This window comes from Phyllobates terribilis, unplaced genomic scaffold (assembly GCF_046119375.1).
Source record: "Phyllobates terribilis strain yellow unplaced genomic scaffold, ASM4611937v1 Scaffold_11__3_contigs__length_659146591, whole genome shotgun sequence".
NCBI classification, from domain to species: domain Eukaryota; kingdom Metazoa; phylum Chordata; class Amphibia; order Anura; family Dendrobatidae; genus Phyllobates; species Phyllobates terribilis.
This window is the reverse complement of record NW_027362771.1, coordinates 616,459,651-616,485,184: the sequence shown is the minus strand read 5'-3', so window position 1 is coordinate 616,485,184 and position 25,534 is coordinate 616,459,651. Positions and strand designations below refer to the sequence as shown.

General features: G+C 55.9%; 2 protein-coding genes across 5 annotated transcripts in view; both read left to right on the top strand.

The window, feature by feature from the left end:
- The window catches only part of LOC141167133 (dnaJ homolog subfamily C member 18-like), a 92,864-nt gene extending 79,556 nt beyond the window's left edge, over positions 1 to 13,308 (top strand). For all 4 annotated transcript variants that reach the window (XM_073654514.1, XM_073654513.1, XM_073654517.1 and 1 more), the window contains one exon: positions 11,601 to 13,308. In XM_073654514.1, the coding sequence (XP_073510615.1) occupies positions 11,601 to 12,590 (990 nt within the window). In that variant the 3' untranslated portion in view covers positions 12,591 to 13,308. The remainder of the gene's footprint in view (positions 1 to 11,600) is intronic.
- Positions 13,309 to 16,046: 2,738 nt separating this feature from the next.
- On the top strand, positions 16,047 to 22,140 carry PSMB6 (proteasome 20S subunit beta 6). The gene is made up of 6 exons (XM_073654518.1): positions 16,047 to 16,213; positions 19,003 to 19,070; positions 19,244 to 19,375; positions 19,453 to 19,582; positions 19,763 to 19,907; positions 21,932 to 22,140. The coding sequence occupies exons 1-6, from the start codon at positions 16,118 to 16,120 to the stop codon at positions 22,057 to 22,059; spliced, it is 699 nt and encodes a 232-aa protein (XP_073510619.1). The 5' UTR covers positions 16,047 to 16,117; the 3' UTR covers positions 22,060 to 22,140.
- The last annotated feature ends 3,394 nt before the right edge of the window (positions 22,141 to 25,534 follow it).

The window sequence follows — 25,534 nt, the reverse complement described above, 5'->3', positions numbered from 1 at the left end:
GGGGGGGACAGAGGAGCCTGGAGAGGGGGGGGACAGAGGAGCCTGGAGAGGGGGGGGACAGAGGAGCCTGGAGAAGGGACAGAGGAGTCTGAAGGAGCAGAGGAGCCTGGGGGGGGGGCAAGGGAGCCTGGAAGGGGGGGGGGAGCCTGGAGGGGAGGCAGAGGAGACTGGGGGGGGGAGCCTGGAGGGGAGAGAGAGGAGCCTGGAGGGAAGGCAGTGGAGCCTGGCAGGGGCGGGCTGAGGAGCCTGGAGGGGGGGGCTGAGGAGCCTGGAGGGGGGGGCTGAGGAGCCTGGAAGGGGGGGCTGAGGAGCCTGGAAGGGGGGGGGCAGAGGAGCCTGGAAGGGGGGGGCAGAGGAGCCTGGAGGGGGGGGTAGAAGAGCCTGAAGAGGGGGGGGGACAGAGGAGCCTGAAGAGGGGGAGTGTTAGAACCTTGCTGTTAGGTTTTTTTCCTTTGCTGGTCACATGACCTTCTGGCCTATTTAATCCTGCTCCGCCCTTCTGGCTTTGCTGGACTTCATTGTATATCTACTTTCTAGCTAGCCTGTGCTCTGTATCTAACTCTGTTAGTTTGCTTGGTCTACGGACCTCTATGTTCTATCTATTTTGTTTGTTCGTCTGTCTGCTACTATTTCTGTTAGGAGGTGTCCCATATTCCTCCCAGTCCTTAGTACTTGTAGGGATTCCCTCCCCACATCTATAGGTTTCCGTACAGACTAGATTAGGACTTTAGCAGGTCTGATCGCAGGATCAGGTTCCCTGTTACATCGTAGGGATTCAGCTGAGTCCTATAGTAGGGACAGATCTCCTCTCTTTCCTTAGCTTTGGTAGCAGAACATAACAGTAAGTCCAGCCCAGCAAATTCTCTAAGGAAAGATTTTTCTGTTCCATCATGGTGTCGGTTCAGGATTTGGCTCATCGCCTGCAGGGACTCTCTCTGGAGGTGGCCGAGCTCCGTCAGCACGTGAGTAACTGTCCTGGAGCACATTTCTTGGAGCCTAAGGTATGTTTGCCGGATTTATTTTTTGGTGACCACCGAGAATTTTTTTCATTTAAAAATGCTTGCTTATTGTATTTTCGTTTGAGACCTAAGTCCTCTGGGGATGAATCCCAGCGCGTAGGGTTCATAATGTCACTTTTGCGCAAAGAGCCTCAGGAGTGGGCCTTTTCTTTGCAACCTAGTGATTCATGCTTCAGATCAGTGGATAGTTTTTTTTCTGCTTTGGGACTATTATATGATGATCCTGACCGTGTCGCATCAGCTGAGACTGAGTTGAGACGTTTAAAACAAGGATCGGGTAATGTGGAAAAATATTGTACACATTTTCGTCGTTGGTCCACTCAAACAGGGTGGAATGATTCTGCTCTGAAAAGTCTATTTCTTGCTGGGCTCAGTGAAAGGGTTAAAGACCTGCTAATTGCTTATCCTACACCTGAGGATTTGCAACAGGCTATGCAATTAGCTATACGGGTGGATAGAAGACTGCGTGCTAGGGTTAATGAGAGCAAATCCTCTGCTATGTCAGTTTCTGGTTATGATAATGTGTGTATTAACAGTGGTGAACCGATGGAGATTGGATCGGTGGCACCTCGCTCTCAAGAAAAAGACCGTCGTTTTTCGGAAGGCTTGTGTTTCTATTGCGGAAAATCTGGTCATTTGATTAAAGGCTGTGAGCTTCGTATGAAGAAAGAAAAAAAAATGGTCAGTCACGCCCGTATTGCCTGTTTAAATTCCAAGGGTATATTTTTAGCTGCTTCCACGATAGCTCAGGAGAATGCCCCATCTAACACTCCTCATGGGAGGTTGTTTGTGCCTGGGACCTTTAGGAGAGATTTGTTTGTTGAGTGTCACGAATCTCGGTTGGCAGGTCATCCCGGAATCTCTGAGACCAAGAGACTGGTGGGTCGCAGTTTTTGGTGGCCTGGATGGCAGAAGGAAGTCATTAAGTGGGTGCGCCAATGTACTATATGTGCTAGATCTAAGTCCTCACATACTCCTGCTGCGGGGTTGCTTTGTCCTTTGGAGGTCCCCAGTGCTCCTTGGACACATTTGGCTATGGACTTTATAACTGACCTTCCCCCCTCTGAGGGTTTTACTGTCATCTGGGTGGTCGTGGACCGTTTTAGCAAGATGTGTCACTTGGTTCCCTTCGTCAAACTGCCCTGCGCTAAAACTCTCGCTAAGGCCTTTGTCAAGGAAATTGTCAGACTTCATGGCGTTCCTACTGACATTGTTTCTGATAGGGGTCCTCAGTTCGTGGCTCGTTTTTGGCGTGCCTTTTGTGACAGGTTGGGAATTCATTTGTCGTTTTCGTCTGGATATCATCCTGAATCTAATGGCCAGACAGAAAGGAAAAACCAGGATGTTGAGCAGTTCTTGCGTTGTTTTGTGGCAGACAATCAAGAGGGGTGGTCTGAGTTTCTGCCACTTGCCGAATTTGCTCTGAACAATCATACATCTTCTTCTGCTGGTTGTTCGCCTTTTTTTTGTTGTTCTGGGAGACATCCGTCGTTTGGGTCGTTCTCCAAGTTGGGATCTGCCGTGCCTGAGGAGGAGAATTTTTCCGGTGATTTGGAAAGAGTTTGGACGGATGTGCGTGGTAATCTTCAGGAGGCCAACAGAAAATCTAAAGACTACTTTGATAGGAAACGACAGGAGGTTTTGTTCGCTGTTGGTGACATGGTTTGGTTGTCCTCTAGGAATCTGCGGTTGAGGATTCCTTCTAAGAAATTGGGTCCCAAGTTTGTAGGGCCTTTTAAGGTGCTTCAGGTTGTCAACCAATCTGCTGTTAGGTTGGAGGTTCCTACCTCCTGGAGAATTAATCCGGTCTTTCATGTCTCTCTGTTAAAAAAAGCTGTTGTGTCGGATGGTGACGCCTCTGCCTCTGTTCCTCCGGTGGTGGAGGACGGGGAATATGAAATTTCTCGCATCCTTGACTCTAGACGGTATAGAGGTAGTTTGCAGTATCTTGTGGCCTGGAAAGGTTTCGGACCCGAGGATAACTCTTGGGTGAGGTCAGATGATGTTTCCGCGTCCAGACTTATCAGAGCGTTTCACAGGAGATTTCCTGATAAGCCTGGTCCTAGGGGATCCGGAGGATCCTCTTAGAAGGGGGGGGTACTGTTAGAACCTTGCTGTTAGGTTTTTTTTCCTTTGCTGGTCACATGACCTTGTTGGCCTATTTAATCCTGCTCCGCCCTTCTGGCTTTGCTGGACTTCATTGTATATCTACTTTCTAGCTAGCCTGTGCTCTGTATCTAACTCTGTTAGTTTGCTTGGTCTACGGACCTCTATGTTCTATCTATTTTGTTTGTTCGTCTGTCTGCTACTATTTCTGTTAGGAGGTGTCCCATATTCCTCCCAGTCCTTAGTACTTGTAGGGATTCCCTCCCCACATCTATAGGTCTCCGTACAGACTAGATTAGGACTTTAGCAGGTCTGATCGCAGTATCAGGTTCCCTGTTACATCGTAGGGATTCAGCTGAGTCCTATAGTAGGGACAGATCTCCTCTCTTTCCTTAGCTTTGGTAGCAGAACATAACAGGGAGGACATAGGAGCCTGAAGTGGGGGGGGACAGATGAGCCTGGAGAGGGGGGGGGGACAGAGCAGCCTGGAGAGGGGGGGGACAGAGCAGCCTGGAGAGGGGGGGGACAGAGCAGCCTGGAGAGGGGGGGGACAGAGCAGCCTGGAGAGGGGGGGGACAGAGCAGCCTGGAGAGGGGGGGGACAGAGCAGTCTGGAGAGGGGGGGGACAGAAGAGAGGAGTAAGTTCTAAAATAATGAGTACGAGCCTGGAGGGGAGACAGAGGAGCCTGGAGAAGGGACAGAGGAGTCTGAAGGAGCAGAGGAGCCTGGGGGGGGGGGCAAGGGAGCCTGGAAGGGGGGGGGGACAGAGGAGCCTGGAGAGGGGGGGGACAGAGGAGCCTGGAGAGGGGGGGGGACAGAGGAGCCTGGAGAGGGGGGGGACAGAGGAGCCTGGAGAGGGGGGGGGGAGACAGAGGAGCCTGGAGAGGGGGGGGGACAGAGGAGCCTGGAGAGGGGGGGGGACAGAGGAGCCTGGAGAGGGGGGGGGGAGACAGAGGAGCCTGGAGAGGGGGGGGGGAGACAGAGGAGCCTGGAGAGGGGGGGGACAGAGGAGCCTGGAGAGGGGGGGCAAAGGAGCCTGGAGGGGGGGCAAAGGAGCCTGGAGGGGAGGGCAGAGGAGCCTTGAGGGGGGGGGGGCAGAAGAGCCTGGAGGGGGGGAGACAGAGGAGCCTGGAGGGGGGGACAGAGGAGCCTGGAGAGGGGGGGGGACAGAGGAGCCTGGAGAGGGGGGGGGACAGAGGAGCCTGGAGAGGGGGGGGACAGAGGAGCCTGGAGAGGGGGGGGGGCAGAGGAGCCTGGAGAGGGGGGGGGACAGAGGAGCCTGGAGAGGGGGGGGGTAGACAGAGGAGCCTGGAGAGGGGGGGGAGACAGAGGAGCCTGGAGAGGGGGGGGAGACAGAGGAGCCTGGAGAGGGGGGGGAGACAGAGGAGCCTGGAGAGGGGGGGGGAGACAGAGGAGCCTGGAGAAGGGACAGAGGAGTCTGAAGGAGCAGAGGAGCCTGGGGAGGGGCAAGGGAGCCTGGAAGGGAGACAGAGGAGCCTGGGGGGTTGGGGGCAAAGGAGCCTGGGGGGGAGCCTGGAGGGGAGGCAGAGGAGCCTGGAGGGGAGGCAGAGGAGCCTGGCAGGGGCGGCAGAGGAGCCTGGCAGGGGCGGCAGAGGAGCCTGGAGGGGGGGCAAAGGAGCCTGGAGGGGGGGCAAAGGAGCCTGGAGGGGAGGCAGAGGAGCCTGGCAGGGGCGGGCTGAGGAGCCTGGAGGGGGGGGCTGAGGAGTCTGGAGGGGGGGGCTAAGGAGCCTGGAGGGGAAGCAGAGGAACCTGGAAGGGGGGGCTGAGGAGCCTGGAGGGGGGCGGGCAGAAGAGCCTGGAGGGGGGCGGGCAGAAGAGCCTGGAGGGGGGCGGGCAGGAGAGCCTGGAGGGGGGGGCAGAGGAGCCTGGAAGGGGGGGGGTAGAGGAGCCTGGAAGGGGGGGGGCAGAGGAGCCTGAAGAGGGGGGGGGCAGAGGAGCCTGAAGAGGGGGAGGGGACAGAGCAGCCTGGAGAGGGGGGGGGCACAGAGCAGCCTGGAGAGGGGGGGGACAGAGCAGCCTGGAGAGGGGGGGGACAGAGCAGCCTGGAGAGGGGGGGACAGAGCAGCCTGGAGAGGTGGGGACAGAAGAGCGGAGCCTGGAGAAGGGACAGAGGAGAGGAGCCTGGAGAAGGGACAGAGGAGTCTGAAGGAGCAGAGGAGACTTGGGGTGGGGGAGCCTGGAGGGGGGAGCAGAGGAGCCTGGGGGGGGCAGAAGAGCCTGGAGAGGGGGGGGGGCAGAAGAGCCTGGAGAGGGGGGGGGCAGAGGAGCCTGGAGAGGGGGGGGGGCAGAGGAGCCTGGAGAGGGGGGACAGAGGAGCCTGGAGAGGGGGGGACAGAGGAGCCTGGAGAAGGGGGGGACAGAGAAGCCTGGAGAAGGGGGGGACAGAGAAGCCTGGAGAAGGGGGGACAGAGGAGCCTGGAGAGGGGGCAGAGGAGCCTGGAGGGGGGGGAGCAGAAGAGCCTGGAGGGGGGGACAGAGGAGCCTGGAGAGCGGGGGGGGACAGAGGAGCCTAGAGAGGGGGGGGACAGAGGAGCCTGGAGAGGGGGGGGACAGAGGAGAGGAGCGTGGAGAAAGGACAGAGGAGTCTGAAGGAGCAGAAGAGACTTGGGGGGGGGCTGGAGGGGGGAGCAGAAGAGCTTGGAGAGGGGGGACAGAGGAGCCTGGAGGGGGGGGACAGCGAAGCCTGGAGAGGGGGGGGCAGAGGAGCCTGGAGATGGGGGGGCAGGGGAGCCTGGAGAGGGGGGGCAGGGGACAGAGGAGCTTGGAGAGGGGGGGGGACAGAGCAGCCTGGAGAGGGGGGGACAGAGCAGCCTGGAGAGGGGGGGACAGAGCAGCCTGGAGAAGGGGGGGACAGAGGAGCCTGGAGAGGGGACCAGAGGAGAGGAGCCTGGAGAAGGGACAGAGGAGAGGAGCCTGGGGAAGGGACAGAGGAGTCTGAAGGAGCAGAGGAGACTTGGGGGGGGAGCAGAGGAGCCTGGGGGGGGGGAAACAGAGGAGAATGGAGGGGGGAGGCAGAGGAGCCTGGAGAGGGGGGGGTAGAGGAGCCTGGAGGGGGAGACAGAGGAGCCTGGAGAAGGGACAGAGGAGTCTGAAGGAGCAGAGGAGCCTGGGGGGGGGGGCAAGGGAGCCTGGAAGGGGGCAGAGGGAGCCTGGAGAGGGGGGGGCAGAGGAGCCTGGAGAGGGGGGGGGAGGGGGACAGAGGAGCCTGGAGAGGGGGGGACAGAGGAGAGGAGCGTGGAGAAAGGACAGAGGAGTCTGAAGGAGCAGAAGAGACTTGGGGGGGGCTGGAGGGGGGAGCAGAGGAGCCTGGGGGGGGCAGAAGAGCTTGGAGAGGGGGGGACAGAGGAGCCTGGAGGGGGGGGGGGACAGAGGAGCCTGGAGGGGGGGGGACAGAGGAGCCTGGAGAGGGGGGGGGACAGAGGAGCCTGGAGAGGGGGGGGGGACAGAGGAGCCTGGAGAGGGGGGGGGGACAGAGGAGCCTGGAGAGGGGGGGGGGGACAGAGGAGCCTGGAGAGGGGGGGACAGAGCAGCCTGGAGAGGGGGGACAGAGCAGCCTGGAGAGGGGGGGGACAGAGGAGCCTGGAGAGGGGACCAGAGGAGAGGAGCCTGGAGAAGGGACAGAGGAGAGGAGCCTGGGGAAGGGACAGAGGAGTCTGAAGGAGCAGAGGAGACTTGGGGGGGCGGGGAGCAGAGGAGCCTGGGGGGGGGAGACAGAGGAGCCTGGAGGGGGGAGATAGAGGAGCCTGGAGAGGGGGGGCAGAGGAGCCTGGAGGGGAGACAGAGGAGCCTGGAGAAGGGACAGAGGAGTCTTGAAGGAGCAGAGGAGCCTGGGGGGGGGCAAGGGAGCCTGGAAGGGGGGGGGGCCTGGAGGGGAGGCAGAGGAGCCTGGGGGGGGGCAAAGGAGCCTGGGGGGGCCTGGAGGGGAGAGAGAGGAGCCTGGAGAAGGGACAGAGGAGTCTGAAGGAGCAGAGGAGACTTGGTGGGGGGGAGCCTGGAGCGGGGAGCAGAGGAGCCTGAGGGGGGGGAGACAGAGGAGCCTGGAGGGGGGGGGGACAGAGGAGCCTGGAGAGGGGGGGGACAGAGGAGCCTGGAGGGGAGACAGAGGAGCCTGGAGAAGGGACAGAGGAGTCTGAAGGAGCAGAGGAGCCTGGGGGGGGGGCAAGGGAGCCTGGAAGGGGGGGGGGAGCCTGGAGGGGAGGCAGAGGAGACTGGGGGGGGGAGCCTGGAGGGGAGAGAGAGGAGCCTGGAGGGAAGGCAGTGGAGCCTGGCAGGGGCGGGCTGAGGAGCCTGGAGGGGGGGGGGCTGAGGAGCCTGGAGGGGGGGGCTGAGGAGCCTGGAAGGGGGGGCTGAGGAGCCTGGAAGGGGGGGCAGAGGAGCCTGGAAGGGGGGGGCAGAGGAGCCTGGAGGGGGGGATAGAAGAGCCTGAAGAGGGGGGGGGGGACAGAGGAGCCTGAAGGAGGGGGGGGGGGACAGAGGAGCCTGAAGAGGGGGGGGACAGAGGAGCCTGGAGAGGGGGGGGGACAGAGCAGCCTGGAGAGGGGGTGGACAGAGCAGCCTGGAGAGGGGGGGGGACAGAGCAGCCTGGAGAGGGGGGGGACAGAGCAGCCTGGAGAGGGGGGGGGGACAGAAGAGAGGAGCCTGGAGAAGGGACAGAGGAGTCTGAAGGAGCAGAGGAGACTTGGGGGGGGGAGCCTGGAGGGGGGAGCAGAGGAGCCTGGGGGGGGGCAGAAGAGCCTGGAGAGGGGGGGGCAGAAGAGCCTGGAGAGGGGGGGGGCAGAAGAGCCTGGAGAGGGGGGGGCAGAAGAGCCTGGAGAGGGGGGGGGGGCAGAAGAGCCTGGAGAGGGGGGGCAGAGGAGCCTGGAGAGGTGGGGGACAGAGGAGCCTGGAGAGGGGGGGGCAGAGGAGCCTGGAGAGGGGGGGGGCAGAGGAGCCTGGAGAGGGGGGGGCAGAGGAGCCTGGAGAAGGGGGGGGCAGAGGAGCCTGGAGAAGGGGGGGACAGAGGAGCCTGGAGAGGGGGGGGACAGAGGAGCCTGGAGAGGGGGGGGGACAGAGGAGCCTGGAGAGGGGGGGGACAGAGGAGCCTGGAGAGGGGGCAGAGGAGCCTGGAGGGGGGGCGGCAGAAGAGCCTGGAGGGGGGCAGCAGAAGAGCCTGGAGGGGGGGGGACAGAGGAGCCTGGAGAAGGGACAGAGGAGTCTGAAGGAGCAGAGGAGCTTGGAGGGGGGGCAGAGGAGCCTGGAGGGGGGAGCAGAGGAGCCTGGAGGGGGGAGCAGAGGAGCCTGGAGGGGGGGGGCAGTGGAGCCTGGAGAGGGGGGGGGACAGAGGAGCCTGGAGGGAGAGGAGTCTGGAGGGAGTGGGGGGGGAGAGGAGCCTGGAGGGGGGGGGGGGAGTCTGGAGGGGGGGGGAGAGGAGTCTGGAAGGGGGGCAGAGGAGCCTGGAGAGGGGGGGACAGAGGAGCCTGGAGAGGGGGGGGGACAGAGGAGCCTGGAGGGAGAGGAGTCTGGAGGGAGTGGGGGGGGAGAGGAGCCTGGAGGGGGGGGGGGAGTCTGGAGGGGGGGGAGAGGAGTCTGGAAGGGGGGCAGAGGAGCCTGGAGAGGGGGGGGGCAGAGGAGCCTGGAGGGGGGGCGGCAGAAGAGCCTGGAGGGGGGCAGCAGAAGAGCCTGGAGGGGGGGGGGACAGAGGAGCCTGGAGAAGGGACAGAGGAGTCTGAAGGAGCAGAGGAGCTTGGAGGGGGGCAGAGGAGCCTGGAGGGGGGAGCAGAGGAGCCTGGAGGGGGGAGCAGAGGAGCCTGGAGGGGGGGGCAGTGGAGCCTGGAGAGGGGGGGGGGGGACAGAGGAGCCTGGAGGGAGAGGAGTCTGGAGGGAGTGGGGGGGAGAGGAGCCTGGAGGGGGGGGGGGAGTCTGGAGGGGGGGGGAGAGGAGTCTGGAAGGGGGGCAGAGGAGCCTGGAGAGGGGGGGACAGAGGAGCCTGGAGAGGGGGGGGGGACAGAGGAGCCTGGAGGGAGAGGAGTCTGGAGGGAGTGGGGGGGGAGAGGAGCCTGGAGGGGGGGGGGGGAGTCTGGAGGGGGGGGGAGAGGAGTCTGGAAGGGGGGCAGAGGAGCCTGGAGAGGGGGGGGGCAGAGGAGCCTGGAGAGGGGGGCAAAGGAGCCTGGAGAGGGGGGGGGACAGAGGAGCCTGGAGGGAGAGGAGTCTGGAGGGAGTGGGGGGGAAGAGGAGCCTGGAGGGGGGGGGGAGTCTGGAGGGGGGGAGGAGTCTGGAAGGGGGGCAGAGGAGCCTGGAGAGGGGGGGGGGGACAGAGGAGCCTGGAGGGAGAGGAGTCTGGAGGGAGTGGGGGGGAAGAGGAGCCTGGAGGGGGGGGGGGAGTCTGGAGGGGGGGAGAGGAGTCTGGAAGGGGGGCAGAGGAGCCTGGAGAGGGGGGGCAGAGGAGCCTGGAGGGTGGGGCAGAGGAACCTGGAGGGATAAACCTAGCAGTACCTTACTGCACTCTCCCCATGCATGCATTGGGGGAGGGTTGGGATGAATTGTTGTTTGCTGATATCAGGTGAGGGACAGAGAAATTTGAAGAGAGACCAAGAAATCTGGAAGGAACAGAGAAGTTTTAAGGGGACAAATGAGTATGGAAGAAGAAACAGAGAAGTCTGGAGGGGTGCAGAGGAGTTTGGAGGGGTATGTAGAAAGTCAAAGAAGTGTGAAGGGGACAGGCTGGCAGTGCCTCACTCCCCTCTCCCCATGCACTGGGGTGGGAGGGTTGGGATGAATGGCTCGACTGTGATTATCTCAATAACATCTATGGTTAATCCCTGATAACTTTTAAGGTTGAACATTGGGGGGCTTCCTGTGGAAGGTATCTGCCTTTTTTTACCCCCCAAATAGGACGCCCCCCAAAACTAATATTTGATTGACAAACCCTACATATGACTCTGTTCATAACACTCAAAATGATACAGACCCCAGACCAGGCTCCTTCTACTACACACCCATTAATGCAGAATCTCCAACACCCTTTGGGAACAGAGCCGCCCCCTATATACAGACGCCATAAATAAATAAGGACCCGGGATTAAAGAGCAGAAGCCCCCTGTACAGACCCCAGAGGAGGCGCTCAGGTTCTCCGTCTGCCAGAGCTGACTCCAGGCCTCCGCGGTGTCTGGAGATGCCGCCTTTACCTTCTATAGTGATACGATGTTATAAGGAGTGTTACATTGTTACATAGTGTATGAGAAGGAAGGGGCCACGGGACCCCCCCAACACATGACACTAATCAGATCTGTCACACAATCAATAATCAGTCACCAAATTGTCATTAAGATGCCGCCAATAAGGAGCCGAGATAACGAGACGGCTAACGAGGCAGCAGCGAGAAGCATACGGCTCCACTGAGTAATGTGGAAAGGCACCGCCATCTGTAAGAAGCCCCCATAACAGTGCGTCATCTGTAAGAAGCCCCCATAACAGTGCGTCATCTGTAAGAAGCCCCCATAACAGTGCGTCATCTGTAAGAAGCCCCCACAACAGTGCGTCATCTGTAAGAAGCCCCCATAACAGTGCGTCATCTGTAAGAAGCCCCCATAACAGTGCGTCATCTGTAAGAAGCCCCCATAACAGTGCGTCATCTGTAAGAAGCCCCCACAACAGTGCGTCATCTGTAAGAAGCCCCCATAACAGTGCGTCATCTGTAAGAAGCCCCCATAACAGTGCGTTATCTGTAAGAAGCCCCCATAACAGTGCGTCATCTGTAAGAAGCCCCCATAACAGTGTGTCATCCATAGATCCTCCTTAACAGTGCGTCATCTGTAAGAAGCCCCCATAACAGTGTGTCATCCACAGATCCCCATAACAGTGTGTCATCTGTAAGAAGCCCCCATAACAGTGCGTTATCTGTAAGAAGCCCCCATAACAGTGTGTCATCCACAGATCCCCATAACAGTGTGTCATCCACAGATCCTTCATAACAGTGCGTCATCTGTAAGAAGCCCCCATAACAGTGCATCATCTGTAAGAAGCCCCATAACAGTGCGTCATCCATAGATCCCCCATCACAGTGTGTCATCCACAGATCCCCCATAACAGAGCATCATCCACAGATTCCTCATAACAGTGCTTCATCTGTAAAAAGCCCCCTTAACAGTGCGTCATCTCTAAGAAGCCCCCTTAACAGTGCATTATCCGCAGATCCCCCAATAAGGAGCCGAGATATTGAGATGCCTAACGAGGAAGCAGCGAGAAACGTGCGGCTCCATTGAGTAATATGGAGAGGCACCGCCATCTGTAAGAAGCCCCCATAACAGTGCGTCATCTGTAAGAAGCCCCCATAACAGTGCATTATCCGCAGATCCCCCATGACAATGCGTCATCCACAGATCCCCATAATAATGCTATCTGCAGATGTCTCTATAAACGTATTGCCACTTATCTCCAGCTTATCTCTATTCTGATTGGCTTCTATGCTTCTTCTAGGTAATTGGGAAAGCCTTCGCAGTTCTCAGTGATCCAACTAAGAAAAAAGTTTATGATGACTCCCAAGGCCAAGCTCAAGCTCCTTCTGACCATGACCTGACGACAGACGAGATCTTTGATCTATTTTTCAGGGGTCACTTTTCCGCTCGAGCTGCTTATGCCTTCAACAGTCGTCCACGAGATCCACCAAGATCTGCCAGGAGAGATGAACCAGAAGGGCGATGGCAGAGGTTTGCAACAGAGGCAGATTTTCAAGACAGACCGAGGTGGCAGCAGAGAGAAAGTATGAGGCAAGACAATGGCCAAGAATGGAAAAGGAAAGAGGAAGCCTCCCAAGAAGGACGGAGACAAGAACAGAAACCGGAGGGCGGTCAATCAAAGTGGCAGAAAGAAGCTAAACGAGAGCCGGGAAGACCCAAGACCCAACAGGAGAGGAAACAAGATGCTGGACGGACAAGTCCAAAGTGGTGGGAGAAAAAGGGCGAAGAACCCAAAAAGTCAAGATTGCGTGAAGAAATGGAGAAACATAATATAAAACGACCTAGGAGACAGGAGGAGGAAGAGGAACGAGGTCCACCTAAATCAGCTTATTCAGCCTTCATCCAGGTCCTCCCGGTCCTGATTCTGGTGGTAGTATCAGTGGTGGCACAGATGACTGCCACCACTCCAGCCTATAGTCTCCATCCTAAACCTTCTTATGGCCTGACAATCCCTCGGGAAACCAGCAGTCGTGGAGTCCCTTACTATGTCGGCCAGAATTTTCAGAACCGTTATCGAGGGCAAACACTGGTGGAGCTGGAGAGGGCAGTGGAGAAGGAATACGCTGAGCAAGTCCAAGCTGGTTGTTGGAAAGAGAAACAGCAAAGGTCCGACTTGGCCAACCTTGCCCGACTTTATGGAGACCAGAGATTAAGAGAGAAGGCTGACACTTTCAAGATGGAGAACTGCAGGAAGTTGTCAGACCTGATCGGTATACGGAGGGGAGGTTGAGACAATAGAGACTTCTTGTGTGGACCTCAAGTGAAGTGAGGACCTTCTAGAACTGTCTTATGCCAGATAATACTACAGCTACTAGGAAACCTACATGCTTTGGGGCCCAGAAGTTTCGGGCCCAGGCGACACGTGACGTACGTCATATACAGCTAGGTGACATCGGGCGCAATGTCGGCCAAACCCCAGTGGGAGGGAATGGGGAAGTTTGTGCTATAAAGTTTACGCAAATCATCTGGGACTTCTGTTGGGTAATCCTCGTCTTGAACTGTCCCATGTTGCCTGGGTCGTCTATTCCTTTTAGGCAGAATCTTCTAAGACATTTCTTGAGCCATTTTTAGAGACTTAATATCTAAATGTTCCTCATACTGTGAATATAGACAAAAATAGTGCCAAAACCCTCCTGCACCTCCACCACCACCCACTGAGCCACACAACACCATCAACACTGCGCTTCCCATGGGTCATATTCATGTCACTCAATAGTTGCCCCCTGGACTCGGTGGGAAGGTGTCTGATACGTAGTGCTGGCTGTAATTTTACTGCATCGAGGTAGGGAAATGGAAGCTTCCACTTATTGGTTATTACGAGTGACCCCAGCAATGGTGTCTATGAGAAGGACTATATCATCCCCTCATGTCTTCGGTGCGATGCTCACATCACTATCGTGTATTTTACATTTTACTTTGCCTGTAAGTTAATAAAATGAACACATTTACCTCTGCCGTCCGTCATCATTCCCAACGAGGAGGTTGGATGAGGAGCTGAACCGTTGTCTGGTGGCCTTCAGAGTGTTCTGACGCCCGTGAAAATTGGTGGAAGTCCAATACTTTCCATCTGCGACATAAAGTGCTTTAACCCGTTTCTGTCCAGGCGAATTCTCGTTTCTACGTTTTGTTTTTTTGTCTCCTCTCCTTCCGAGAGCCATAACTTTTTCGTTTTTCCGTCCACTTAGCCGTATGAGGGCTTGTTTTTTGGCTGGCAAGCTGATGTTTTAATTGATACCATCTTGAGGTACAAATGGTGCTATGATCGCTCTTTATTACACTTTTATAGGGACGACGTGGCAAAGTGAAAAACTGAAATTCTGACTTTTCACATTTTGTTCTGTGCAGGAGAAACAATACTACATTTTGGTAGATCAGATTTTTATAGATTCGTATATTTCTTACCTTTTATTTTTATACGGGGAGGAATTTTTATGTTTTATTTACTTTTTCCACTATTATTTTTTAGTCCCCGTTTGGGGACTTGAACCCACGATCATTTGATCCCTGGTTTTATAAACCGCAATCCTACATTTAATAGTGTCGGTCTCCCATGAAGCCCAGCACTTGGTGGTAAAGGAGGCTTTCAGCTTGGGGGTGATGGACGTGTTGACCCAGCCAGCTCCGATCTCTGTGTTATACAGCCGGCACCCACCGTGTGTGGACTCATCTCCTGACCCGGCTCCGTACACCCACACTAGACATAGGACTTACCGGTGTTGGGAAGGTGGTAAACCCTTAAATTGTTTGTACCGCGAGGGTAAATCATCACCTAAGATGGGGGATAGCTTACTGATTGATGGGGTCCAAGTAATCGCCATCTCCGACAGTCCTATGGAAAATGAATAGAGTGGAGGTGCACATGTCGGACCCCCAGCCCAACTAACCTACAGATACCAACTTGATACAACCCTTTGAACAGTGGTCAAAAAGTGGAGATTTATAAGACCTCGGGGGGCTGAAGAGGGTCTTAAAGGGATGAAAGAAATTATTACCTATCTACAGGATAAACAATAACTTATTGATTGGTGGGGGTCTGACTGCTGGGACCTTCCCCAATCGGCACGACAGGGAACTTTTATATTGTCAGGGAGGAGCAGAAGTGCACACGCCCGTCCGCAGCTCAGCCGCCCTCGACTGCATTCGGCCGTCCCATACAGAATGAATGGAGCAGAATTCATCCCTTTATTAAGGATGACAAGGAGAAGAGTTCAGTGTCAATCCCAGTGGTCGGACGCCCACCGGTTAGCGAGATGTCGCCAGTCCTGTGGAGAGCTGATAACTTATTTTTACAGGACAGCCCCTGTAACTTTCCTGCTTAGATGCCATAAATGGCTGGACACCATACGGAGGAATACCTGGAAGTCATGAGGCCGCTGGGCGGGAGGACATCACCGATCTGCACCAGGAAAGGATGAGTTTGGGGGAGGAGGGATATGAAGGTGAAGAAATGGCGGGGTCACCACCAATAGGAAGAACGGGCCCACCCCAGTCACCAATAGTGCGTGGTCACCCGGATGTGGTGGAGGTTTCCTCCTTCTCCCCCACATCCTGATGTTTCACTTACCTGGAGATCCCATGTCTGACATTACTGGGGGACCGGAAGATGCCGCCATCATTAGAGCAGTTCTCTGTGATGTTACATGGGTGGTCTCATCCTCAGGACCACCATTGATCAGCAGAACAGAGGGTGAGTTGGGCTTGCTGGACCAGCACGGCGACGTTCATACACATGCACCGCTGGGAATAGGTCAGATCCCCTCAATCTACCTCCTAGAACGTCTCTTCACGGGGGTCGCCCAGGATTGAAAACCAAACACTGATGGTCTGTATCAGAAGCAGCGCCACACCTGTCGGCAGGCTGTGTGTGGTACTGCAGCCTAGACTCATCCATTTCACTGGAGCTGCGCTACCTGACACAACCACAGACGAGAGGCGCTATATTATTGGCGTGAGTTTATAATCCTGGAAAACCCCTTTAATTATAGTAATCACTTGAGTTTCACGACAGGCTGTAAAGTGAGAAGGTGTGGAGAGCGAGCGGCGTGTTGTGCTGACATCTGGTGGTAGACACGGGTATTGCACTGTATATCACACTAGTACAGGACCGCATTACATTGTAAGCGATTGCCGGATTATCAGAGGTGTCATGGTGGAGGATCTGTGGTACGACAGACCCATTGATTTGTAATGGGGTCGTCCTTCATAGTTTCATTGAATCACTGAACTAAAGGAGATTATTATGTTACTATCCTCCTCTTATTACCATGATTTATTGATGGTCGCCTACCGCAAGTTCAGTGACATCGCATCGGCCATCTTTGTACACCTTAGCCTGTCTGCTGCGTCATGTACATTAATAGGTAACATTCGCTTACGTCATATGTCAGCGTCCGGCGGCCATCTTTGTACACCCTACCCTGTCTGCGTTGTCATGTACATTAATAGGCAACATTCGCTTACGTCATATGCAAGCGTCCGGCGGCCATCTTTATACACCCTAGCCTGTCTGCGTTGTCATGTACATTAATAGGTAACATTCGCTTACGTCATATGCAAGCGTCCGGCGGCCATCTTTGTACACCCTAGCCTGGCTGCGTCGTCATGTATACTAATAGCTAACATTCGCTTACGTCATATGTCAGCGCCAGGCGGCCATCTTTATACAGTACACCCAATAGTGCGCACACGTCTCGTCATATCCGTGCGCCGGAAGTTTCTGCGAGCTTCCTCCCCTGTCTCCCGGCAGAACAGAGAATCATGGCGGCGGTGAAGATGCTGAGTCCTGGTGCGGCGCCGCTGAGCGGCGGGGAGTGTATGGAGCTGGAGTGGATGAGCCGGGAAGTGACCACCGGGGTAAGAAGGGAGCGGGGGGCTGATACACGGCGGCCGCTATGGGGCGCTGCTGGGAGTTGTAGTGCTCCTCTGGCCCCGGCCACCAGCGCAGGTTCAACTGCCCAAAGCGGAACTGAGGAAAATGGGAAAAAATATAAATATCAATAATAAAAGGCAAAAATATATAACAAATATTGTAAATATTAATAAGTCATAAAATATATAGAAATATGAAATATATAAAAATAAGTCAAAATATTGAAATAATACAAGTAATAAAATGATATAAATATTAATAGTAAAAGGTGTGTGTATATAAAATATATATATATAGTATGGAAAAATATTGTAAATATGAAGTCATTAAATATTTAAATAATACAAAATATATACATAATGAAAGTAATAAATATAAACAAGAAAAGTATATAAATAATACAAACAAAAATAATACAAAATATGTAAATACTAAATAATAATAAAAGTAATAAAACAGATAAATATTAACAAAACAAATTATTGTAAATAAGTGAAAAAATAAATTAAATTAAATCACTTAGTACTTTTCCCAATATAAGGAAACATAATTATTATTATTATTATTATTATTATTGCGTCATTTATTCCATGGCGCTTTACATGTGAAAAAGGGGGTATAATACAAGAACAATTACAATAATCTTGAACACAATGTGACGGCGACTGGTACAGGAGGAGCGAGGACCCTGCTCGCGAGGGCTCACAGTCTACAAGATAATAAGATTTGGTGTTGCCGCGTCCATAAAAGTCCAAACTATGAAAGCGTAACATTAACCCACGAGGTCGGGAGAGCTGAACGCCAGAACGGCCGTTTTGCAGTTTCCAACTCTTTTTCTAAAAAGTGATAAAAACACCAACTCGCCCACAAATAACAACAAACCTCGTACAGCGATGGGGAGCGAAATAAGTCAGCACTCATGGAAGAAGAAGGGAATCATGAAAGCTTTCTGGCTCTTTAGGGGGTTAACATTGGGAGTGAAGTAGTCCGGGATGATGGGAAAGCTGGGTGACAATAGTACCGCGCCATCACTGCTCTGCTGAGCTGCTCCAGATCTTATGTAGGACCACGGGCCGGCAGCACCGCTCACCACTGCCACCTGCTGCCCCCAGCTGTACTGCGCCCTGCTGTGGTGCATTGTGGGAGCTGTAATAATAATAATCTTTATTTTTATATAGCGCTAACATATTCCGCAGCGCTTTACATACATTATCGTCGCTGTCCCCATCGGGGCTCACAATCTAGATTCCCTATCAGTTTGTCTTTGGAGTGTGGGAGGAAACCGGAGAATCCGGAGGAAACCCACGCAAACATGGGGAGAACATACAAACTCCTTGCAGATGTCGTCCTTGGTGGGATTTGAACCCAGGACCCCAGTGCTGCAAGGCTTCAGTGCTAACCACTGAGCCACCGTGCCGCCGCACTGTAGAGTCATTATGGCCCCTCTGTTATTTCCTGCAATGCAGCAGATCAGAGGCATCAGCTACAGTGATGGTCTCTGGTGTTCACTGCGGAGATATGTGCCAACTGTATGCTGCTCTGGATGTGACTGGAGGAAATGCATGTGTGTGCAGCGTAGTGACTGCAGCTCTGGATGTGACTGGAGTATACACATGTATGGGCAGGAGGTGACTGCAGCTCTGCCTGTGGCTGCAGCCCCGGTGCTCCATATTTCCATATTTATGGTGACTTCAGCTCTGGCTGTGAATGGAGCCCCCCGTGCTCCATATTCATGGTGGATGCAGCTCTGGGTGTGACTACAGCTCTTTGCTGTGATTGGAGCCCCGGTGTTCCATATTTTGGGTGGCTGCAGCTCTGGCTGTGACTGGAGCCCCGGTGCTCCATATTCGGGGTGGCTGCAGCTCTGGGTTTGACTGGAGCCCCGGTGCTCCATATTCGGGGTGGCTGCAGCTCTGGCTGTGACTGGAGCCCCGGTGCTCCATATTCGGGGTGGCTGCAGCTCTGGGTTTGACTGGAGCCCCGGTGCTCCATATTCGGGGTGGCTGCAGCTTTGGCTGTGACTGGAGCCCCGGTGCTCCATATTCGGGGTGGCTGCAGCTTTGGCTTTGACTGGAGCCCCGGTGCTCCATATTCGGGGTGGCTGCAGCTCTGGCTGTGACTGGAGCCCCGGTGCTCCATATTCGGGATGGCTGCAGCTCTGGCTGTGACTGGAGACCCGGTGCTCTATATTCGGGGGGGCTGCAGCTCTGGCTTTGACTGGAGCCCCGGTGCTCCATATTCGGGGTGGCTGCAGCTCTGGCTGTGACTGGAGCCCCGGTGCTCCATATTCGGGGTGGCTGCAGCTCTGGCTGTGACTGGAGACCCGGTGCTCTATATTCGGGGTGGCTGCAGCTCTGGCTTTGACTGGAGACCCGGTGCTCTATATTCGGGGTGGCTGCAGCTCTGGCTTTGACTGGAGACCCGGTGCTCTATATTCGGGGTGGCTGCAGCTCTGGCTTTGACTGGAGACCCGGTGCTCTATATTCGGGGTGGCTGCAGCTCTGGCTTTGACTGGAGCCCCGGTGCTCCATATTCGGGGTGGCTGCAGCTCTGGCTGTGACTGGAGACCCGGTGCTCTATATTCGGGGTGGCTGCAGCTCTGGCTTTGACTGGAGCCCCGGTGCTCCATATTCTGGGTGGCTGCAGCTCTGGCTGTGACTGGAGACCCGGTGCTCTATATTCGGGGGGGCTGCAGCTCTGGCTGTGACTGGAGCCCCGGTGCTCTATATTTGGGGGGGCCGCTCTCTGACTCCTCCCCCAATTCTCCCTACAGACGACCATCATGGCGGTAGAGTTTGATGGCGGGGTGGTGATCGGCGCTGACTCCAGGACGACCACCGGGTGAGTGTGTGCGCCCCAGGCGGGGGATCGCTGGACTGTACCACTGCAGATATGACGGGGGTATTCATGCCTCACACCTCCCCCGTCACATGACCTCATGGTTACCCATCATCCCCCGGGTCCAGGAGGGCGTGCTCCGCCGTCAGTGGCCGCTGACTGTTTCCTCTCTGCAGGGCGTACATCGCTAACAGGGTGACGGACAAGCTGACCCCCGTACACGACCGCATCTTCTGCTGCCGCTCCGGCAGCGCTGCAGACACTCAGGCCATCGCCGATGCCGTCACCTACCAGCTGGGATTCCACAGGTCAGTAGTCACCGGACCGGTGATCAGGGGGCACAATGTGATGCAGCCCCCTCTAATCCTGTCTCTCACCCCCGCAGCATTGAGCTGGGCACCCTGCCCCTCGTCCACACCGCCGCCAACCTCTTCAAGGAGATGTGCTACAAGTACCGCGAGGACCTGATGGCCGGGATCATCGTTGCTGGGTGGGACCAGAGGAAAGGGGGGCAGGTAAAGGGACAAAATGCACCCCTGAGAGACCCACATACCCACCCGTGTGACTCTTCCCTACCCACCCGTGTGACTCTTCCCTACCCACCCGTGTGACTTTTTCTCCCCCCCCCCCCCCCCTCTCACCGTGCCATTCCCCCCACATCTAACACCCCATATATCCGTGTGTCTGTGTTGCAGGTGTACACGGTGCCCATGGGGGGGATGATGGTGCATCAGCCGTTCTCCATCGGTGGCTCCGGTAGCTCCTACATCTACGGATATGTGGACTCTACATACAAGACCGGAATGACCAAGGAGGAGTGTCTGAAATTCACTGCAAACGGTGAGATCAAGTGACCTGATAGCCCCGCCTCCTGCAGGGTGATGGGAATAATGAGTCTCCACCCCCTGCAAGGTTATAGGAGGAATAATGAGTCTCTGCCCCCTCCATGGTGATACAGATAGGAGGAGCTATGAGTCTCCTCCCCCTGCAAGGTGATACAGATAGGAGGAGCTATGAGTCTCCTCCCCCTGCAGGGTGATACAGATAGGAGGAGCTATGAGTCTCCTTCCCCTGCAGGGTGATACAGATAGGAGGAGCTATGAGTCTCCTTCCCCTGCAGGGTGATACAGATAGGAGGAGCTATGAGTCTCCTTCCCCTGCAGGGTGATACAGATAGGAGGAGCTAGGAGTCTCCTCCCCCTGCAGGGTGATACAGATAGGAGGAGCTATGAGTCTCCTCCCCCTGCAGGGTGATACAGATAGGAGGAGCTATGAGTCTCCTTCCCCTGCAGGGTGATACAGATAGGAGGAGCTATGAGTCTCCTTCCCCTGCAGGGTGATACAGATAGGAGGAGCTATGAGTCTCCTCCCCCTGCAGGGTGATACAGATAGGAGGAGCTATGAGTCTCCTCCCCCTGCAGGGTGATACAGATAGGAGGAGCTATGAGTCTCCTCCCCCTGCAGGGTGATACAGATAGGAGGAGCTATGAGTCTCCTCCCCCTGCAGGGTGATACAGATAGGAGGAGCTATGAGTCTCCTCCCCCTGCAGGGTGATACAGATAGGAGGAGCTATGAGTCTCCTTCCCCTGCAGGGTGATACAGATAGGAGGAGCTATGAGTCTCCTTCCCCTGCAGGGTGATACAGATAGGAGGAGCTATGAGTCTCCTCCCCCTGCAGGGTGATACAGATAGGAGGAGCTATGAGTCTCCTCCCCCTGCAGGGTGATACAGATAGGAGGAGCTATGAGTCTCCTCCCCCTGCAGGGTGATACAGATAGGAGGAGCTATGAGTCTCCTCCCCCTGCAGCGTGATACAGATAGGAGGAGCTATGAGTCTCCTCCCCCCTGCAGGGTGATAGATAGGAGGAGCTATGAGTCTCCTCCCCCTGCAGGGTGATACAGATAGGAGGAGCTATGAGTCTCCTCCCCCTGCAGGGTGATACAGATAGGAGGAGCTATGAGTCTCCTCCCCCTGCAGGGTGATACAGATAGGAGGAGCTATGAGTCTCCTCCCCCTGCAGGGTGATACAGATAGGAGGAGCTATGAGTCTCCTTCCCCTGCAGGGTGATACAGATAGGAGGAGCTATGAGTCTCCTCCCCCTGCAGGGTGATACAGATAGGAGGAGCTATGAGTCTCCTTCCCCTGCAGGGTGATAGAGATAGGAGGAACTATGAGTCTCCTTCCCCTGCAGGGTGATAGAGATAGGAGGAACTATGAGTCTCCTTCCCCTGCAGGGTGATACAGATAAGAGGAGCTATGAGTCTCCTCCCCCTGCAGGGTGATACAGATAGGAGGAGCTATGAGTCTCCTTCCCCTGCAGGGTGATACAGATAGGAGGAGCTAGGAGTCTCCTTCCCCTGCAGGGTGATACAGATAGGAGGAGCTATGAGTCTCCTCCCCCTGCAGGGTGATACAGATAGGAGGAGCTATGAGTCTCCTTCCCCTGCAGGGTGATACAGATAGGAGGAGCTATGAGTCTCCTTCCCCTGCAGGGTGATAGAGATAGGAGGAGCTATGAGTCTCCTCCCCCTTCAGGGTGATATAGATAGGAGGAGCTATGAGTCTCCTTCCCCTGCAGGGTGATACAGATAGGAGGAACTATGAGTCTCCTTCCCCTGCAGGGTGATACAGATAAGAAGAGCTATGAGTCTCCTCCCCCTGCAGGGTGATACAGATAGGAGGAGCTATGAGTCTCCTTCCCCTGCAGGGTGATACAGATAGGAGCTATGAGTCTCCTCCCCCTGCAGGGTGATACAGATAGGAGGAGCTATGAGTCTCCTCCCCCTGCAGGGCGATACAGATAGAGGAGCTATGAGTTTCCGCCCCTTTCTCCTGTGGTGTAACCCCTTCCTCTCTTGCAGCTTTGGCGCTGGCGATGGAGCGTGATGGATCCAGCGGGGGCGTCATCCGTCTGGCGGCCATCACAGAGGCGGGTGTGGAGCGCCAGGTGATCCTGGGGAATGAGCTCCCGCGGTTCTCGGCCTCGTGATGTCGCCCCGATCTTCCCGTTCTCGCCCTGATGTTTTTCTTACTGATGTGATGACCCAATAAACCTGATGACAAATACTCAGTCCTGTCTCCTGCTCTAGTCACATCCAGAGCTGCAGTCAGGACTCCTGTACTAAGGGAGGATGTGTGACGCTCCCGTACGGTTTGGGGTGTCCTGTATCTGCAGTGTCCTGTGTGTAATAAGAAGACGACGCCGGCCGTGCAGCCGCCCCCGTGTGACGCCGGCCGTGCAGCCGCCCCCGTGTGACGCCGGCCGTGCAGCCGCCCCCCGTGTGACGCCGGCCGTGCAGCCGCCCCCCGTGTGACGCCGGCCGTGCAGCCGCCCCCCGTGTGACGCCGGCCGTGCAGCCGCCCCCCGTGTGACGCCGGCCGTGCAGCCGCCCCCCGTGTGACGCCGGCCGTGCAGCCGCCCCCCGTGTGACGCCGGCCGTGCAGCCGCCCCCCGTGTGACGCCGGCCGTGCAGCCGCCCCCCGTGTGACGCCGGCCGTGCAGCCGCCCCCCGTGTGACGCCGGCCGTGCAGCCGCCCCCCGTGTGACGCCGGCCGTGCAGCCGCCCCCCGTGTGACGCCGGCCGTGCAGCCGCCCCCCGTGTGACGCCGGCCGTGCAGCCGCCCCCCGTGTGACGCCGGCCGTGCAGCCACCCCCCGTGTGACGCCGGCCGTGCAGCCGCCCCCCGTGTGACGCCGGCCGTGCAGCCGGCCGTGCAGTATTGTCATTATGTGCACTATATGGCGGTGTTATTCCTCTGCGTGGCCCTTTGTGCACAGTATGGCGTTCTGATTATCACTGTTGTCAGCGCGGTGTCTCAGCATTGCTCTGCGGTGCTATATGTGGTGATATCGCGGTGTGATATGTGGTGACGGTTGCGGTGTATGGTATGGCGGTGTGGTGACGGTTGCAGTGTATGATATGGCGGTGTGATGTGGTGACGCTTGCGGTGTATGATATGGCGGTGTGATATGTGGTGACGGTTGCGGTGTATGATATGGCGGTTTGATGTGGTGTATGATATGGCGGTGTGATATGTGGTGATGTTGCGGTGTATGATGTGGCGGTGTGATATGTGGTGACGGTTGCGGTGTATGATGTGGCTGTGTGATGTGGTGACGGTTGCGGTGTATGATGTGGCTGTGTGATGTGGTGACGGTTGCGGTGTATGATATGGCGGTTTGATATGTGGTGACGGTTGCGGTGTATGATATGGCGATGTCATGTGGTGACGGTTGCGGTGTATGATATGGCGGTGTGATATGTGGTGACGGTTGCGGTGTATGGTATGGCGGTTTGATATGTGGTGACGGTTGCGGTGTATGGTATGGCGGTTTGATATGTGGTGACGGTTGCGGTGTATGGTATGGCGGTGTGATATGTGGTGACGGTTGCGGTGTATGATATGGCGGTGTGATGTGGTGACGGTTGCGGTGTATGATATGGCGGTGTGATGTGTGGTGACGGCTGCGGTGTATGATATGGCGGTGTGATGTGTGGTGACGGCTGCGGTGTATGATATGGCGGTGTGATGACGGTTGCGGTGTATGGTATGGCGGTGGTGATATGTGGTGACTGTTGCTGTGTATGATATGGCGGTGTGATATGTGGCGACGGTTGCGGTGTATATGGCGGTGTGATATGTGGCGACTGTTGTGGTGTATGATATGGCGGTGTGATATGTGGTGACGGTTGCGGTGTATGATATGGCGGTGTGATATGTGGCGACGCTTGCGGTGTATGGTATGGCGGTGTGATGTGGTGTATGATATGGCGGTGTGATATGTGGTGACGGTTGCGGTGTATGATGTGGCTGTGTGATGTGGTGACGGTTGCGGTGTATGATGTGGCTGTGTGATGTGGTGACGGTTGCGGTGTATGATATGGCGGTTTGATATGTGGTGACGGTTGCGGTGTATGATATGGCGATGTCATGTGGTGACGGTTGCGGTGTATGATATGGCGGTGTGATATGTGGTGACGGTTGCGGTGTATGGTGTGGCGGTTTGATATGTGGTGACGGTTGCGGTGTATGGTATGGCGGTGTGATATGTGGTGACGGTTGCGGTGTATGATATGGCGGTGTGATGTGGTGACGGTTGCGGTGTATGATATGGCGGTGTGATGTGTGGTGACGGCTGCGGTGTATGATATGGCGGTGTGATGTGTGGTGACGGCTGCGGTGTATGATATGGCGGTGTGATGACGGTTGCGGTGTATGGTATGGCGGTGGTGATATGTGGTGACTGTTGCTGTGTATGATATGGCGGTGTGATATGTGGCGACGGTTGCGGTGTATATGGCGGTGTGATATGTGGCGACTGTTGTGGTGTATGATATGGCGGTGTGATATGTGGTGACGGTTGCGGTGTATGGTATGGCGGTGTGATGTGGTGTATGATATGGCGGTGTGATATGTGGCGACGCTTGCGGTGTATGGTATGGCGGTGTGATGTGGTGTATGATATGGCGGTGTGATATGTGGTGACGGTTGCGGTGTATGATATGGCGGTGTGATATGTGGTGACGGTTGCGGTGTATGATATGGCGGTGTGATATTTGGTGACGGTTGTGGTGTATGATATGGCGGTGTGATATGTGGCGACTGTTGTGTATGATATGGCGGTGTGATATGTGGCGACTTGTGGTGTATGATATGGCGGTGTGATATGTGGCGACGGTTGTGGTGTATGATATGGCGGTGTGATATGTGGTGACGGTTGCGGTGTATGATATGGCGGTGTGATTTGTGGCGACGGTTGCGGTGTATGATATGGCGGTGTGATATGTGGTGACGGTTGCGGTGTATGATATGGCGGTGTGATATGTGGTGACGGTTGCGGTGTATGATATGGCGGTGTGATATGTGGTGATGTTGCGGTGTATGATATGGCGGTGTGATATGTGGTGACGGTTGTGGTGTATGATATGGCGGTGTGATATGTGGTGACTGTTGCGGTGTATGATATGGCGGTGTGATATGTGGTGACGGCTGCGGTGTATGATATGGCGGTGTGATATGTGGTGATGTTGCGGTGTATGATATGGCGGTGTGATATGTGGTGACGGTTGTGGTGTATGATATGGCGGTGTGATATGTGGTGACGGTTGCGGTGTATGATATGGCGGTGTGATATGTGGTGACTGTTGCGGTGTATGATATGGCAGTGTGATATGTGGTGACGGTTGCGGTGTATGATATGGCGGTGTGATATGTGGTGACGGCTGCGGTGTATGATATGGCGGTGTGATATGTGGTGACGGCTGCGGTGTATGATATGGCGGTGTGATATGTGGTGACTGTTGCGGTGTGTGATATGTGGCGACTGATGCGTTGTATGGTATGGCGGTGTGATATGTGGTGACGGCTGCGGTGTATGATATGGCGGTGTGATATGTGGTGACTGTTGCGGTGTATGAAATGGCAGTGTGATATGTGGTGACGGTTGCGGTGTATGATATGGCG